This window comes from Papilio xuthus, unplaced genomic scaffold, assembly GCF_000836235.2.
Source record: "Papilio xuthus unplaced genomic scaffold, Pxut_1.1 DF827680.1, whole genome shotgun sequence".
NCBI lineage: Eukaryota > Metazoa > Arthropoda > Insecta > Lepidoptera > Papilionidae > Papilio > Papilio xuthus.
Window position 1 is genome coordinate 3,470,011 of NW_013530969.1, and position 14,180 is coordinate 3,484,190.

At 33.7% G+C, this 14,180-nt stretch overlaps 1 protein-coding gene across 2 annotated transcripts; it reads right to left on the reverse strand.

Annotated features, from left to right (window-relative positions):
• Nucleotides 1–1,234: 1,234 nt before the first annotated feature.
• LOC106117111 (anoctamin-9-like) lies at nt 1,235–14,086 on the reverse strand. 2 transcript variants are annotated; one of them, XM_013311186.1, is made up of 20 exons: nt 13,957–14,086; nt 13,117–13,323; nt 12,468–12,622; nt 12,244–12,357; nt 12,072–12,165; nt 11,213–11,296; nt 11,006–11,124; nt 10,100–10,269; nt 9,743–9,836; nt 9,410–9,524; nt 8,225–8,386; nt 7,527–7,670; nt 6,693–6,871; nt 6,384–6,496; nt 5,595–5,682; nt 4,314–4,431; nt 3,460–3,606; nt 2,934–2,952; nt 2,671–2,780; nt 1,235–1,374 (listed from the first exon to the last, which is right to left on the reverse strand). In XM_013311186.1, exons 1-20 carry the CDS (start codon nt 13,957–13,959, stop codon nt 1,249–1,251), a joined length of 2,361 nt encoding a protein of 786 aa, XP_013166640.1. In that variant the 5' UTR covers nt 13,960–14,086; the 3' UTR covers nt 1,235–1,248. The 2 variants fall into 2 exon arrangements, with proteins under 2 accessions (XP_013166640.1, XP_013166641.1); XM_013311187.1 differs by having other exon boundaries at nt 13,117–13,341.
• Nucleotides 14,087–14,180: the final 94 nt, after the last annotated feature.

Below are 14,180 nucleotides of genomic sequence, written 5' to 3' on the forward strand. Positions count from 1 at the left end.
AGCTTTTGCTCAGACTTATCTCAAAATCGAGTTTATAGTCGTCATGGGTTAAGCATGTGCTAAGCCAAATTTGGACAGTATTTCTATTCACAAAAAATATTTTAGGTGATTCAAAAATAAATATTGATATTTTCAAAAATAATATTTATTATACATGATTCCTATATCTTTAAACTTATTCCTTTACTATCTATTTTATGAGAAAAACGACGAAATTGACCCTTGTTTGGGTTGGTAATCATGGTGATTATGGTAGAACGGAACAAGATTATTTGACTTGACATAGTAAATGTCAAACCTTTAACTTATTTCAATTCTCTATATTCAAAATAAAAAAGACAAGGCTGTATGGCTTAGTTCCTTTGCCTGCTCTTTCGAGTGAATAATAAAAACAACAACATTTAACTTATTTCATTTTGTTATTGTTGATTTACGTGATATTCGTTACAAATTATGTGATTTTTTCGTTGACGTTTCTCTGATATACGACGCATTTCTTCTGAATTTTGTCTTATCTACCTGAACATTCGAAGATTTTATCGTTTTACGTTGACCCTGGCATAATCTTACGGACTCTCGATACTTCATTGTACATTTGGTTTTGGCTTACGAACTAACAAGGATTTTCTGATTGATAAAAATAAATGGATAGATTGGATTTCGTCAACAACAGATAAGAGAAATATTAGAACATCGGCTCGGTGGGTAAATATGATGATCAAAGATATCAAACATTATATACTGAAGAAGACACGTATGTGAATTGTGTTTAACGCTCATCAACTCGGTACTAATGTATAATTCTTGTTAATAAAAATATTTCTTATTAAATATTCGAAATATGATTTTTATTTTTTTCTTTTATCGCTACAATCCGTGTCCGTAAGCAAAATCGAAGTCCAAGGGAAGTATAAAATATTTGGAAACGGAGTTGTCATCAGGTGGATCACAACAATATTGACAAATCCATATTGACATAATGAAAAATAAATATTTGTAAACTCGTTTAATATCATTAGGTAAGATTTTCGTAAGTTTTCGGTAAGTCAACGATTTTGGTGACTTAGCTCGTGCTTAGCAAATGCTCAACATATGTCTATGAATATCAAACTCGTAAGATAAGTCAAAGCAAAGTCAGGGCGACGTTTATAAATTTCACCCTAAGTCTTGTGTGCCTATAGTATAAGATTTGAGTAACTAGGATATAAAATAAAGAAAAAATATTATTTAGCATTTTTATTTTATTCACTAAGTAATACCCTGTAAAGTTTTGGCTTCACTCTGTTGTTGTGTTACTTTTTTTGGAATCTCCAGTTCTTCGACATCAGTTGAGAATATGTACTGCATCAGCTTAAATATTGCAGTCATTATAATCTGAAAAATGTAAATTTTTATTTAAAAAAAATTAATATTGTCTTTTCCTGATTTAATATAAATAAAAAGTTATGATGGGGTCTTTTCGAGATAATTGAAGAAACGTAAAAATATTCATAAACTTTGAAGCACTATTGCGTCCAAACACAAACTACGATGTGAAATGGCTTGAATCTTTATATTTTTAACCAAGGAATCTGTGGTATTTAGTTCCGTAAAAAACCATGCATAGGTAGTGGCGGTTCTTAGAAATCGTTGCCACTTTAAGTAACCCTTGTATCAAAGGTTAGTTACCGACAAGAATGTTTTATGTATAATATATTAAAAGTTAACAAATTAGCAAGCGTCCACCTGAATTCACTGAAATAGCGAAGCGACCGCTGTCTATAGACAACCGCAATTGCTGATGCATTGTATACTTTTAATCGACGGAGAAGAGGACGCACAGTAAGATACTATTTCTCCTTCCTATATGTCACCTCCTCCGTCGAATCATCAACCCTTTCCTATTCTTTCTTCATAAGAAAAAGGTAGGAAGGGAAAGAGAACTAAAATTAGGCCGCCAACGACACACTCATTACTCATTACGAAACGTGGAATCACTGCTGTTGTTTGTGGTCGTAGTAATGTAACGTGCGTTCCGGCCCATTCTAGTTGCTTTTGTCGTTTTCTGTAGACGCGATCGATTTTATGCTGAAGTAGGAAGAGGAAACAGCGTCCTGCATTATGCAAATATAGGATTTAGTATGTCGGTTCGCTGAGATTGCTCGTAGAGATCGCTAGTAATATAAATGGGTTGCTATTGCTGGGAGTCGGTACATGATGACCACGACCAGTCTGAAAAGACTGTAACGACGAAGAAAAATAATTGCTGGGATTCTGCGGCGAGATAGGTTGGTTTTAAATGATGGTATTCATATTTTATGCACTAATCGTGGTGTTGTGGAAACCAATGTTAGTACTAATTCTACTTCTATCGTTCTACTGTAATGATAATTTTATTTTTTATTTAAGCTTTGTACACAGTTTAAAGTACATAGTGTAACATTACATAGAAATACAATGATGTACAGGTGAGCTTAACTCTAAAAGAGTTCTCTTACAGCTAACCTTGCGATACAGAGAGGATGTATAGTGGGTAATAACAGTATGTGTACAAGTAGACATAAATTTATAAATTCTTACGTACTACTAAACTTAACTATTTGAATCTTAAATTTAATAAATATAAATAAATTTATATAAATAAAAGTAATCTGTTATTCGAAATAACGACGTAATAAAATACTAATTAACCTCAAAAATAAATATATAGGCATATTGATGAGTTCTTAATTCGTCGATAGTTAATATTGTTTCTTTTTTTATTTTTGCGTCGAAATTATCCGTCGACACATGAAAGAATCCTGAAAAATCCAAAAAACTCTATGAGATTGTGTTGCGCAAGTCGATTAAAGGCAAAATCTCAGGGCATAGATCATTTATGTAGCATTGTCTACGAATAGCCTTAAATGTAGTGTAATATGTAAACTATTCTATATGTTATTAATAAAAATTACCTCGCGCATGACAGCATAACTGAAAGTTTGAAAAGGTAAGGAAAGGTTAGTATTTTCAAAAGGCCCTTCCCATCCTTTCCTTATAAGAAGAGGGTAGGAATGAGTAAGGGACTAAACTTAGGAGTCAGGCACGCACACTTATGAAACTAAACAAGGAATTACTTTAACTAGAATCGCGCAAAAGACCACCTGTGTTCTGCACAATTGCGATCGTAGTATTACACCGGGCGAACCCGCCATGCGCGTAAAACATGTTATTGTTGTTGGCGACTACCACGGTCATACACCTGCACAAAGCGCAGTTCAGTATTCGTTTTCAGACCCAAATTTTTCATGTTGGAAATGAAGCAGAGTGGATGTTTGTTTAAACGAGAACGGCTGTATGGATCTCCCTGACATTTGACCGAGACGAGGAATATAGTCTGGAAGAACACTAAGGCTACTAATTATTTATAATACAGCGCAGACGGAGTCACGGGAGACATCTAGTTTATTAATAATTAGATATGTTACTGAACAAATTTACCCAACGTCGCTTGCTGTCATAAATAAGCTTGGTATGTTCATGCCGAAAAAAGAGTTCTAAAAAGTTTAAAACCGTTTTACCGACCGGCCTTCTTTGCTCAATTAAATATGCTTCGATAGTATCTGTGGAGCATACTAATGACACAACCTGAAAATGATATTAAATTGTAGTTAAACACGTTTCATAAGCACGACGGAGTTTGGGCTCGTCGGAATATATCAAGTAGTCGGTAGCGACAGCTCAATGGTGGAAAGATGCAAAGGACACGATTGGGCAATAAAGACTGAAGAACCAATTGACCGATTTCAAAATATGAATTGTATAATGTATGTTTGTGTCGAATAATGTATTCTCCCTTAAAGACTCGCGAGTTATTTAGTCAGGCTAATTATTTTTCTTTTAAATTTTGAAGCCGTAAGGTACGCGTCCATTGGCCCGCTACCAAATGCACCGCACGTACTGTCCGCAAATGATTTTAGTTTGCTTTGTATGATTTGATATCGAAAGATAAAGCGAATCCGTTGAGATGCGAGCGGTGCATTCAACGCGAGCCAATGGACGCATACCAGTAAACCGTTGCAACCTATACCAGGCTGTAACTGCTGTTGGGTGGCCGTGTGTAAATCAACCGTGAACCAGTTCGAAAGATCAGGTCAAATTGAAATAAAACGGTCACTGGCTGAAATAATTATATTAATAATTATACATATTCATTTACTTTTCATATTTTCAACATAATACAGTTCAAATATAAAAAAAAATATTATATTAAAAATAGAGCACCACCGGCTGCGGAATCTCATAACTCAAACAACCAGCGGTCAGGGCACCTTATTAAATAGTACAATACTCACATTAACAATGATGGATAAATAAACCATAAGTTTTAAAATTTCCGTCCATATGTGAAAAGAATTGTTTTTCAGAAGCAGAGGTCTTCGGTAATGAAGTGTACATAATTCTGCGTCCCGCCTGAAACAGTAATTCAAATAGTGTATCCCAGACCTCTTTTTCAATACCGAATTTTAGCTTGTATCTTTATACAGGATGTTTCTTAATGAACGGATCAAAACCTTTGTAGTGATTAAGGACCCCGATATCTATTGTTTAATTCCGGTACAGTTTTTGATTTTGACGGGACTTTGAAGGGAGACTAGATGATGCTCGCGAGAATATTTTAGGTTAATTTATTTAGTTTATGCTGACGACATCGCGGGTGTCCGATAGTGTTAAATAGATTTGATACTTTTTATTATTTTCAATGTTCAAAATATCATCCTTTACAATAAAGTTATATCTACCAAATGTAGCATCAGTTGTGTTTAAATACAAAATTGGATTTTACCAAAAAAATATTACATAATTATCTAAATTCTTGGTTTGAGATGAATTTACTCGACCAGCGTCTTAATTGTAGTGATTTAACAGTAGTAGAGCTCGCTTTAACATCTTCGCACGAATCGGCCCGGCTCGCCCGGTGAAATACCACGACCACACAGAAGACAGGCATGAAGTGGAAGCAATTTCGCGTTTCGTCTGATGAGTGTGCGTCCCGGAGGCCTAATTTAGTCCTCTTTCCCTTCCCACCCTTTTTCTCTTCTCTTCTCTTTCTGATAAGGAAAGGATGGGAAGTGGAAGTGGACTTTCCGGATGAGAGGATGCATGGGAAGGTAAAATATTTTCTTTCTGTGCATCCTCTCCTCCGTCGATTAAAGGTAGGCAAAGCATATGCAATTGCGTATGGCTATGGGCAACGGTCACTTCGCTATTTCAGCGATTTCAGGTGGCCGCTCGCTCGTTTGCCACCTTATGATATAAAAAAAATGAACTTTATTTTTATTTTTTTTATTCTCAGTCCTTGCTAGATGTAAATATTATTAGGGGTTTCTAGAATATCCTTTCAACACGGAACACCTGTATATTGTATATTTTCTTACTTAACAAATTATTAAAATATGTTAATTGATTTTTACTACGAGCAGGATACAGGAGTCCAAACTAGGGTAAAGATACCTCGTGCGATGGTTCACAATGCTTAACTAGATAGACAAAAATAAACACATTGTTTGTAGCACATCTTTTCACGCAGATAGGGTAACTTAATGGATAGGTAATAAAATTTAAATAATGGTCACCTCATATCGTACATATTGAACAACAATACAATCACTATGGCGGGCGGAGACGCAAAACCAAAGGACATGATCAAGGTGAACTGCATTACTGAAATAAAATTAATGGGTTATTAATACATATATAAACCTATATATTCATTATCAGGTAAAGTATAAATGTATATAAATTATATTGTACATTGTATTATATTATTAATTATACAATTATTTGTCTCTTTCTATCATCTATTCACCAACAAATTAAAATACAGTATAATCTCACTAATCCGGCACTTCGATAGATCGGCAAATCGGCAAGTCCAATGGCACCCTTAGCCTTCGCCCATATATACCTACGCGCTTCGGTCGCTGCGTCGTCGACAAGTAGTCTAACCTAAAAACTTATATTTACAAGTATTATACAAGTTGCACAAAAGCCAGCCTCAATTAAAGATTATTTTAAAACTAGTTACATATGTACCTACGTGTTAATTTAATACATTATATACCATTATTCCCTCTATAAAATGCTTTATTTCATTCATTACCTATAACTTTTTCACTTTTATCCAGTAATCCGAACATTTTAATAATCCGGCACCCTTCGGTTTTTACTAGTGCCGGATTAGTGAGATTGTACTGCAGTATTCTTTATGCCTGACGTAACTTATTCTAAGTTTAAAAAGTAATTTAACCAAGACTAAAATTACAATTAATCCCACTCCTCTATCAAATCTTCTGCCAAAAGAGGAATAGATTTGGTATCCGACACCACAAATGTATTATCAATAAAATACACATTTAATTTACCAAGAATTGTCATTTTCTTTGCTAGGTAACTTTCTTTAAATGGAGGTAAAATGTATTCTCTCTCCCAGCACGGAACGTTTTGCACTATCGTACGTTGATTATAATCAGTCAAACTAAAAAGTAATCAAATATTATTTCCATAAAATTTTAAATTAAATATTTTTTTTTCATAAGAAAAGGGGGAATACGAGCAGCAGGAACACCGAGGTGTTCATCGGCGCCCAAAGACATCTACAATACCAGAGGAAACCGCAGATTCGTTGCCGGCCTTTGAGGTAATAAGGAACAATAACATTCACATTTATTTACCTTGTGTATAGTGACACTTTTCTCAATATCACAAATCTTAGAAATAGAACAATTGTATATGCAATGGCAAGCTCGTAGACGCATGATGTCATCACACACATGTTAAAAACTATTATTCGTTCATATGATTTTGAGTTATTAACTTCTCTTTCAAAACCACTGTATAACTTGAAAATACCCTGTGAATACATGAACGTACTGTTTGGTAGACTTTAGGTTTGAATACATCTATTTTTTTATTTAAAATATTATCAGATTTTTTTGCAAATTTACTAATATTTCTTTTACCATTCCAACTAAGCTCTAGGCTTGTGCTAGGATATGATTTACGACAATAGTCGAATGGCGGGAATCGAACTCCCGACCTCGTGATCGGAAATCCTTACCCTTAACCATTAGGATATTGACGCTTTATATATAAAAATCAATTGATGTTCGTTAGTCTCATTAAACCCGAGAACGGCTGAACATATTTAACTTATGTTGATCTTGTTCTCTGGCAATTCTCTCGAAAATGGTTTTGCCACATATTAATATTTTCGTCCAAGTATGAAGGAACTTCAAGAAGTAAGTTTTAGATAGTAGTGAATAAACTTATAAAACCAACGCATATCATCTTGAGACCACAACACCAGTTAACGGTCAGGGATCAGGTACAAGTGCTACGATGTTTTTAGAACGTATCTCCAGAATGGCTGCATGGATCTCGATGAAATTTGGCTTAGATAAAGAGCATAGTCTGGAGAAAAAACACTAGCTACTAATTTTTTTTTGCATTCCGCGCGGCCAGAGAAACTGGCAACATTCAATTTATTATAAAACAAATATATTTACCGAATGAAATCCAAAGTACCCAAGCACTATCATAGGCAGAAGGAAACACAATGTATAAAGGTGTACTACAAGGGACCGGCTGTACGATTCGTAGGTTCTATGATTTTCTTTTTGAACTATTATATACGCAACTCTGCTAAGAATCTGTCAAACATGATTAAAAACGTCTTAATGAAAGAGATTTAAACTCAATTATCTTTTAAAATTCCCTTTTGTCATTAACTTTACTTATAAAGCGGTCATCCGGCAACAGAAATCTTTGCTGGGGGCTTTATCTATAAACATATGTTTATTTTATATATTTATAAATTACAATATTTAACAGTGGTAGAGCCCGCTTCAACATCTTCGTACGAATTGGCCAGACTCGCCCGATGAAATACCACGACCACACAGAAGACAGGCGTGAAGTGGAAGCAATTCCGCGTTTCGTCTGATGAGTGTGCGTCCCGGAGGCCTAATTTAGTCCTCTTTCCCTTCCTACACGTTTTCTTATAAGGATGGGAAGTGGAAGTGCACTTTCAGGATGAGAGGATGTGTGGAAATGTTTTCTTTCTGTGCATCCTCTCCTCTGTCGATTAAAGGTAGGGAACGCATATGCAATAGCGTATGTCTATGGGCAACGGTCACTTCGCTATTTCAGCGATTTCATGTGGTCGCTCGCTCGTTTGCCACCTTATGATATAAAAAAAACTTACGAGATCAATGATAAAGAGAACTATGACGAATCCAATCATAGTATAAATCAATTTCGGAATAAGTGTTTCTGGCTTAGTAATATTATTACGTATGATGTAGTCTCTGTCTTGCTCCTTTCTTAGTTTTAAAAAGATAGAAAAAACTAATACAGTCAATAAAATCTGTTGAAAAGACAAACAATTATTTATTATATTATTCAACATACTCAATAAAATCGAAAAAATAATTTACATACTGTTTCTAAACACCGTTCATTTATCGGTTATTTATTCGATAGTAATAAGTTCGATAACTTCATAAAATGCCTTTCCATCTTACCTATTATCCATTGAACATTTGCTTTTTTTTTTATTCAGTGACAGTTATATTCTAAGGTAGCAAGCATATATTATACATTTATGATCACACAAGTGTTCTAAATAATCTTTATTTTATAAATGTATCAAAATACCACAGCGGCAAACTATGTAATTACATTAAACAGGTAAACTAACGATTATAAACATTTTATCTCGTTACTTTTTTATTTATTTGTAAAGGGATTCTGTGGCAATGTGACCATACAGCCCATCTGCTTACTTATTTATTGTTAGAAAATATCATTATTTTAAATATGTTTAAAGAAAATAGGACCTCTTTTTAACTTTTAAATTATTTCTTTTTCGTTTTTCATGTTAATGTGAGCGATTTCAATTTATTATTTTTAGAGATTGTAATATTATCCGTTTTATTGTTATTGAACTTTACTTTTAGTAATAATTTATGTTGTTTCTTTTATTATCAGAAACTCAAATACGTTCTTAATTTGAGGATTCTCATTATATATGTTCATTCATCATCAGCTCACTACGTCCCCACCGAGGGGCTCGTAGCCTACCCTAAGTTAAGTTTGATTAGATAGTCAACCACGCTGGCAAAGTGCGGGTTGGTTGACTTCACACATATCTTCTGAATTTCACTATCGCTGAATTTATTCTCAGATATGTGCAGGTTGCATTACGATGTTTTCCTTCACGGTAAGAACGTCGGATAAATGTACATATGTAAATCGGAAATCGAAAAACACATTGGCACATGGCAGGGTTCGAACCCAGGACCTGCAGATTGCAAGTCAAATCCTTGACCCCTGAGCCACCGACGCTCTTATTATTATTATTACATATGTAAACAAATAAAATACTTACGACAACAATATAACAAATTAAATTTATTATTTCAGCATAGTACGATTTACCAGTCATGGTAATGCCCGTTTTGTTTGATTTCCCAGCTGTTTCAAGATGCATCTGGAATTCCGGTCTGAGAATAAAATAAAAATAAATGAATTACTTAACTTATTTAACAAGTTATTTAGACCCCACCGGTTATAATAATTATCATTGAAGTCAAAATCTTGCGAGATTGCATTGATACGCAATGTAAAAATTAAGTTATAAATATTTTATTTTATATGGAGATTGCTTAAACATAAACCCTTAATAAATATATATTGGTACAGGTAAATCAATGCTATGTACCTTGTTTGTTTTTTATTGTACTCCTTATTTTGGGTTTCCCATATCCAGCTCAAATATTTTTCTCTTCCAATCCAATACGCAATCAAAAAGACACCTGCAAACGATAATTTTAACCCTCGGTCATTCCTAACTAAGAGCCTTTCCAGTGCTATTTAAGCTATATGGCGGCTCGAAATTTTGCTTGAGAGGCAAAATTTTGGGTATCGGAATGACTCCTAGACTACGAGTGTGGGCTGAACCTAACACGCGCTCTTTTACAACGGCTACATGGATTTCGCTGAAATTTGGCAAAGATGTAGATGTTTGAAAGAACACAAGGAATACTAAAGCTAGCACATTATTAATGGTACAACATACCCCAGAGAATGATGAATGTTGCGAAATATTGTGTATACTTATTATCTGTTAATATGTATATTGTATACATATTACAAAAGTTCCGTACAGGTGTATTATAACAAAAATCTAAATCTTGAGCTTTTGGGCAATCAGAACATATAGATTCATAGGATTCGCAAAGTGGTGATCTGAAAAGTTATTTTTATTACTTCAATATATTTTGAGTTTATATTGAATCAGTTTAAAAATAAAGAAAAATAATGGATGAACGGATATTAATAAAATTTGGCATATATATAGAACATAGTCTAGAATAACACGTTGACTACTAATTATGTTTTTTTTATATACCGCGCGGATTGAGTCGCCCGCAACCATACAATATTATATAGTATAAAAATAGTTCAATTATCGGTATAAACATAATATATACTACCCCAAAAGATATAGTTAGGCACTGTTTAATTGTTAAAACACGTGTTTTAACAGTTTGAGCGCTGGTAAAGGATGTTATGGACGTCGAAGCGGTTATTTGTTTCACTATAATGTATTACCACATTACTTTCGCAAGTTTACTCATAATAATGTTATCAAGTGACATGATTTGTCTAAAATCCGTCACGGTATAAAAAGGTTGACGTATGTTTAAGCTAAAATGTATTTGAATCGCTGTATAATTTGTAATTATAAATTTCTGCAGGCTCAATCGACTACGGCTAGTGTACGCCGCGACGATGGCGAGTCGAGTGATGCCGTGGGCAAACAGTTTACAAGTGCACGATAACCTTTTCGATTAGAATATAATATTTAAATTGCAATACAATTCAAATATGTTATTTAAAAATAAAGAGTTATGGAATCTATTGATGTTTAAAATTTAAAATTTATACTTTATCCACAGCATAGATAAAATGGTTTACTTACCTCACCTCCATATAGTTTTCATTTAGAAATACAGCCAAGAAGAGTGCTGTAAGAGCTGCTATGGACGCAATTGTTAGAAATAGATTGTAAAGTCCATAATAAGCGAAGTACGTGGCAATCTAAACAACATGAAATATGATAAATACATTACGTGTCTTGTAATAACACTGATACATTACTTTGTAGAATATTGGTGTTAGAACTTACCTTTGGCCCAAAGTATTCATGCACCACGTTTAATGGCTGTCTCGTTAATATATTCGATATACCGGCCCAATTATAAAATAGGATCTGGAACATTAAGAACTTTTGCTCAATAAACACAATATGCCATAAAGTTTACAAAAAAACATAATGCAAAAGAAAGGACTAAATTTATTTATATTATAAAAAATACTGATTATCTGTATGCAAAAAATATTATTTTGATGTTGAGTGCACATGTTCCACTATACTAATAATAATAACAAAAAAATTTGCAAAATGTCTGTCAATCAGCTCAACTGATTTTAACTTTTAATTAATGAAAACTTGTATATGAAGAGAAACCTAGGGTTATTTAATGTAAATAATCTAATCAGGATTTGCATATTTTTCCACAACCCCCTCAATATAGGGATCACATTTAAGGCCTTGACTATCAGAATACACTATTCAAAATGGCCGCCGTCACAAAAAGTGCGGATGATTTATTTTTCTATAACCACCAATGAAAGGAAGTGAGTAATGGTACAGCGTGGTATATTCAAAACAACAACTTAAAAATGAATTGCTATAAGTAAGAAGTTGACTTAAAAATATATTATAATATTGCTTATTTTTTATTATAAGCTGATACCTTTGATAATTTTGTAGTAGATATGGAGCCGTGAGGACGGTTTGCCGTAAACATAACTTAGATATTAGGTAGGCTTAGATATTCAATAAATTCATGTTTATAATATTAGGACAAAAGTCACAAACACTGTGGCAGAATAATGTGATATAAAACCATTTATAACAAATAAAAAAATTAGATAAATGTGTATCTTTTGTCCAGTAGTCGTAAACGTGTGTGTGACATTACCTGACGAGCATTAATATTTGTAGCGTCTTGTGGAATGTAATACGGCCCGTCATGCAACGCGTATGCATCTATTACTACCTTGCGTTTTATTAACCTAAAAATATTTTTTTTATTATAAATGTGTCATAAGCTGTATTAAATTTACGCTACATTTGATAAAGTGGCTTCTTACCTTTCCAGTCCTATATAGTTTTGTCGGTCTCCAAATGGAACGTTCAGCAAGGTCATATAAACAACAAGGCTTCTCTCTAAGCTCGAGTATTGCAATGGTTGTGTGTACTGCTTTCTATAAACAATTATGTTTGTTATTATAATAATTCAGCTGTAATGTTTTTAAAGGCAGATATGTGTGAAAAATGTATCTAGGACAATTTCTATTTATAAAACAGTAAATACCTTATTAAATTTATCCACTCGCGTTCTTTATGTGACATTATGTGTTCGGCACGAGCAATCTGAAGACACTTTACACCAAAAGCATTTCCTAAATTGTTCAGAACATCATTCGGACAATGCACTTTAAAAAATATTAACTTATTGTGAATCGGCAACTAAAATAAGCAGACATACATAAGTAAAAATTACAGATATTTATTAGGTTGCCCGAGAAGGTCACAAACTTTCAGGTTTTGGACCAAAAATTGTTTGGATGAGATTCCGTTTGATTGAGCAACGGCAGACGACGGAAGACAGGCGTGAAGTGAAAGTAACTCGGCATACCGTCTGATGAGAGCCTACCGTAGGTATTTTAGTCCTCTTACCCTTCCCACCATTTTCTTATAAAGAAGAAATGGGTAGAGAAGGTGGATTTTGGCGGAAGAGGGATCGTATAGGAAGGAGAAATATCCTCTGGTTGTGAATCTTCTCCTATGTCTATTAAAAGTAAGCATCGCATTACCTAATGCGGATATCTATGCACGAGAAGGGGACACCCAATTCTTATGTATCCCCCTCCTTATTCCTATCCTCTTCTAAGCCCCACCCCACCCTTTCCTTATAATAACTGAATGTGCGTAGCGGGCTGAAAAGAGAAAAAGTTACTTACCACTCCATTTTCAAATTCAATTTCTAATCCCATTTTAACAATGTTGGTTAGAAAAGTGTTTTTCATAGGGTCAGCTACGATGTTTTCTTCATCTTTCATCACTAGGATTAGATCTATTTTCCGAATGCCATCTCTGAATGTTCGTCCTGTACTTTTAGGAGGTAAGGTACTCTCGTTAGAATCAAACGTCGGGCGGTCTGCTGCTTCCTATGTGAACATTCATAGCTACAGATTTACAATTAAAGATATTAATTTTTTTATTCAAATAATTCAGTTCATGCTATATTGTTAATACATATAAGGTAAAACCTAAGTTTTACCAACGAGTTACAGCTAAAACCAAAGTTTTGTGATGTTTTACCATTTACCAGTATTTACAACAATTTGTTAAGTACCTATTTATACGATTCACCAAATGATATTAATAAAATTGGTAAAAAAAACTGATTAAAATGGTGGCAAATGCCCATCAATGGCCATGGTAAGTAATATGCCCATAAGTATCAAAAAAATTCCGGACTTTCATTACAAACGTATTATGTGTTAGATGTGTTTATTTATCTCAAACACAATGTTATTTGCGCAAATAACGTTTTGGCAGCGTCTCAATATTTATATTATTAATTATAATTAATTATCTTTAATATTATTATTAGTACGATCGTTTGAATGTAAGGATGGATGTTTTTATCTGTTAAACAGCTCAACGGATCTCGAAATTTGGAATTGATGTGGAACATAGTCTGGAAGAACGTATAGGCTACTATTTTATTATGCGGGGACGGAGTCGAGGGCGACAGCTTGTTTAGATGTAAAATATCAGAAGACATTTCGACAAACCATCGTCTTCAATTCCTTTTTCCAGTTTTAACACTCATTCGGCGTAATAAATTGTTTATAAAATTCTCATATAAATAGAACAATACAAAACGTTCATAGCAAACGAAAGCAATATATATATAGCAAATATTTTGACACTGACAACAGTGACTTTGACAGTTTTGAGACGTAAAAATGGCCAGCAACTTTTTGATAAGACCATGAAAGAGAACCAAGTAAGTAAA

Bases quoted from the DNA above. Each gene is read 5' to 3' on its own strand.
- LOC106117111 (XM_013311186.1), bottom strand. The intron at 12,623-13,116 runs GTAAGTAACTTT...TGCTTATTTTAG, and splicing joins TTGAATTTGAAAATGGAGTG to TTGCCGATTCACAATAAGTT. The intron at 6,872-7,526 runs GTAAATATATTT...ATGTATTCACAG, and splicing joins GGTACTTTGGATTTCATTCG to GGTATTTTCAAGTTATACAG.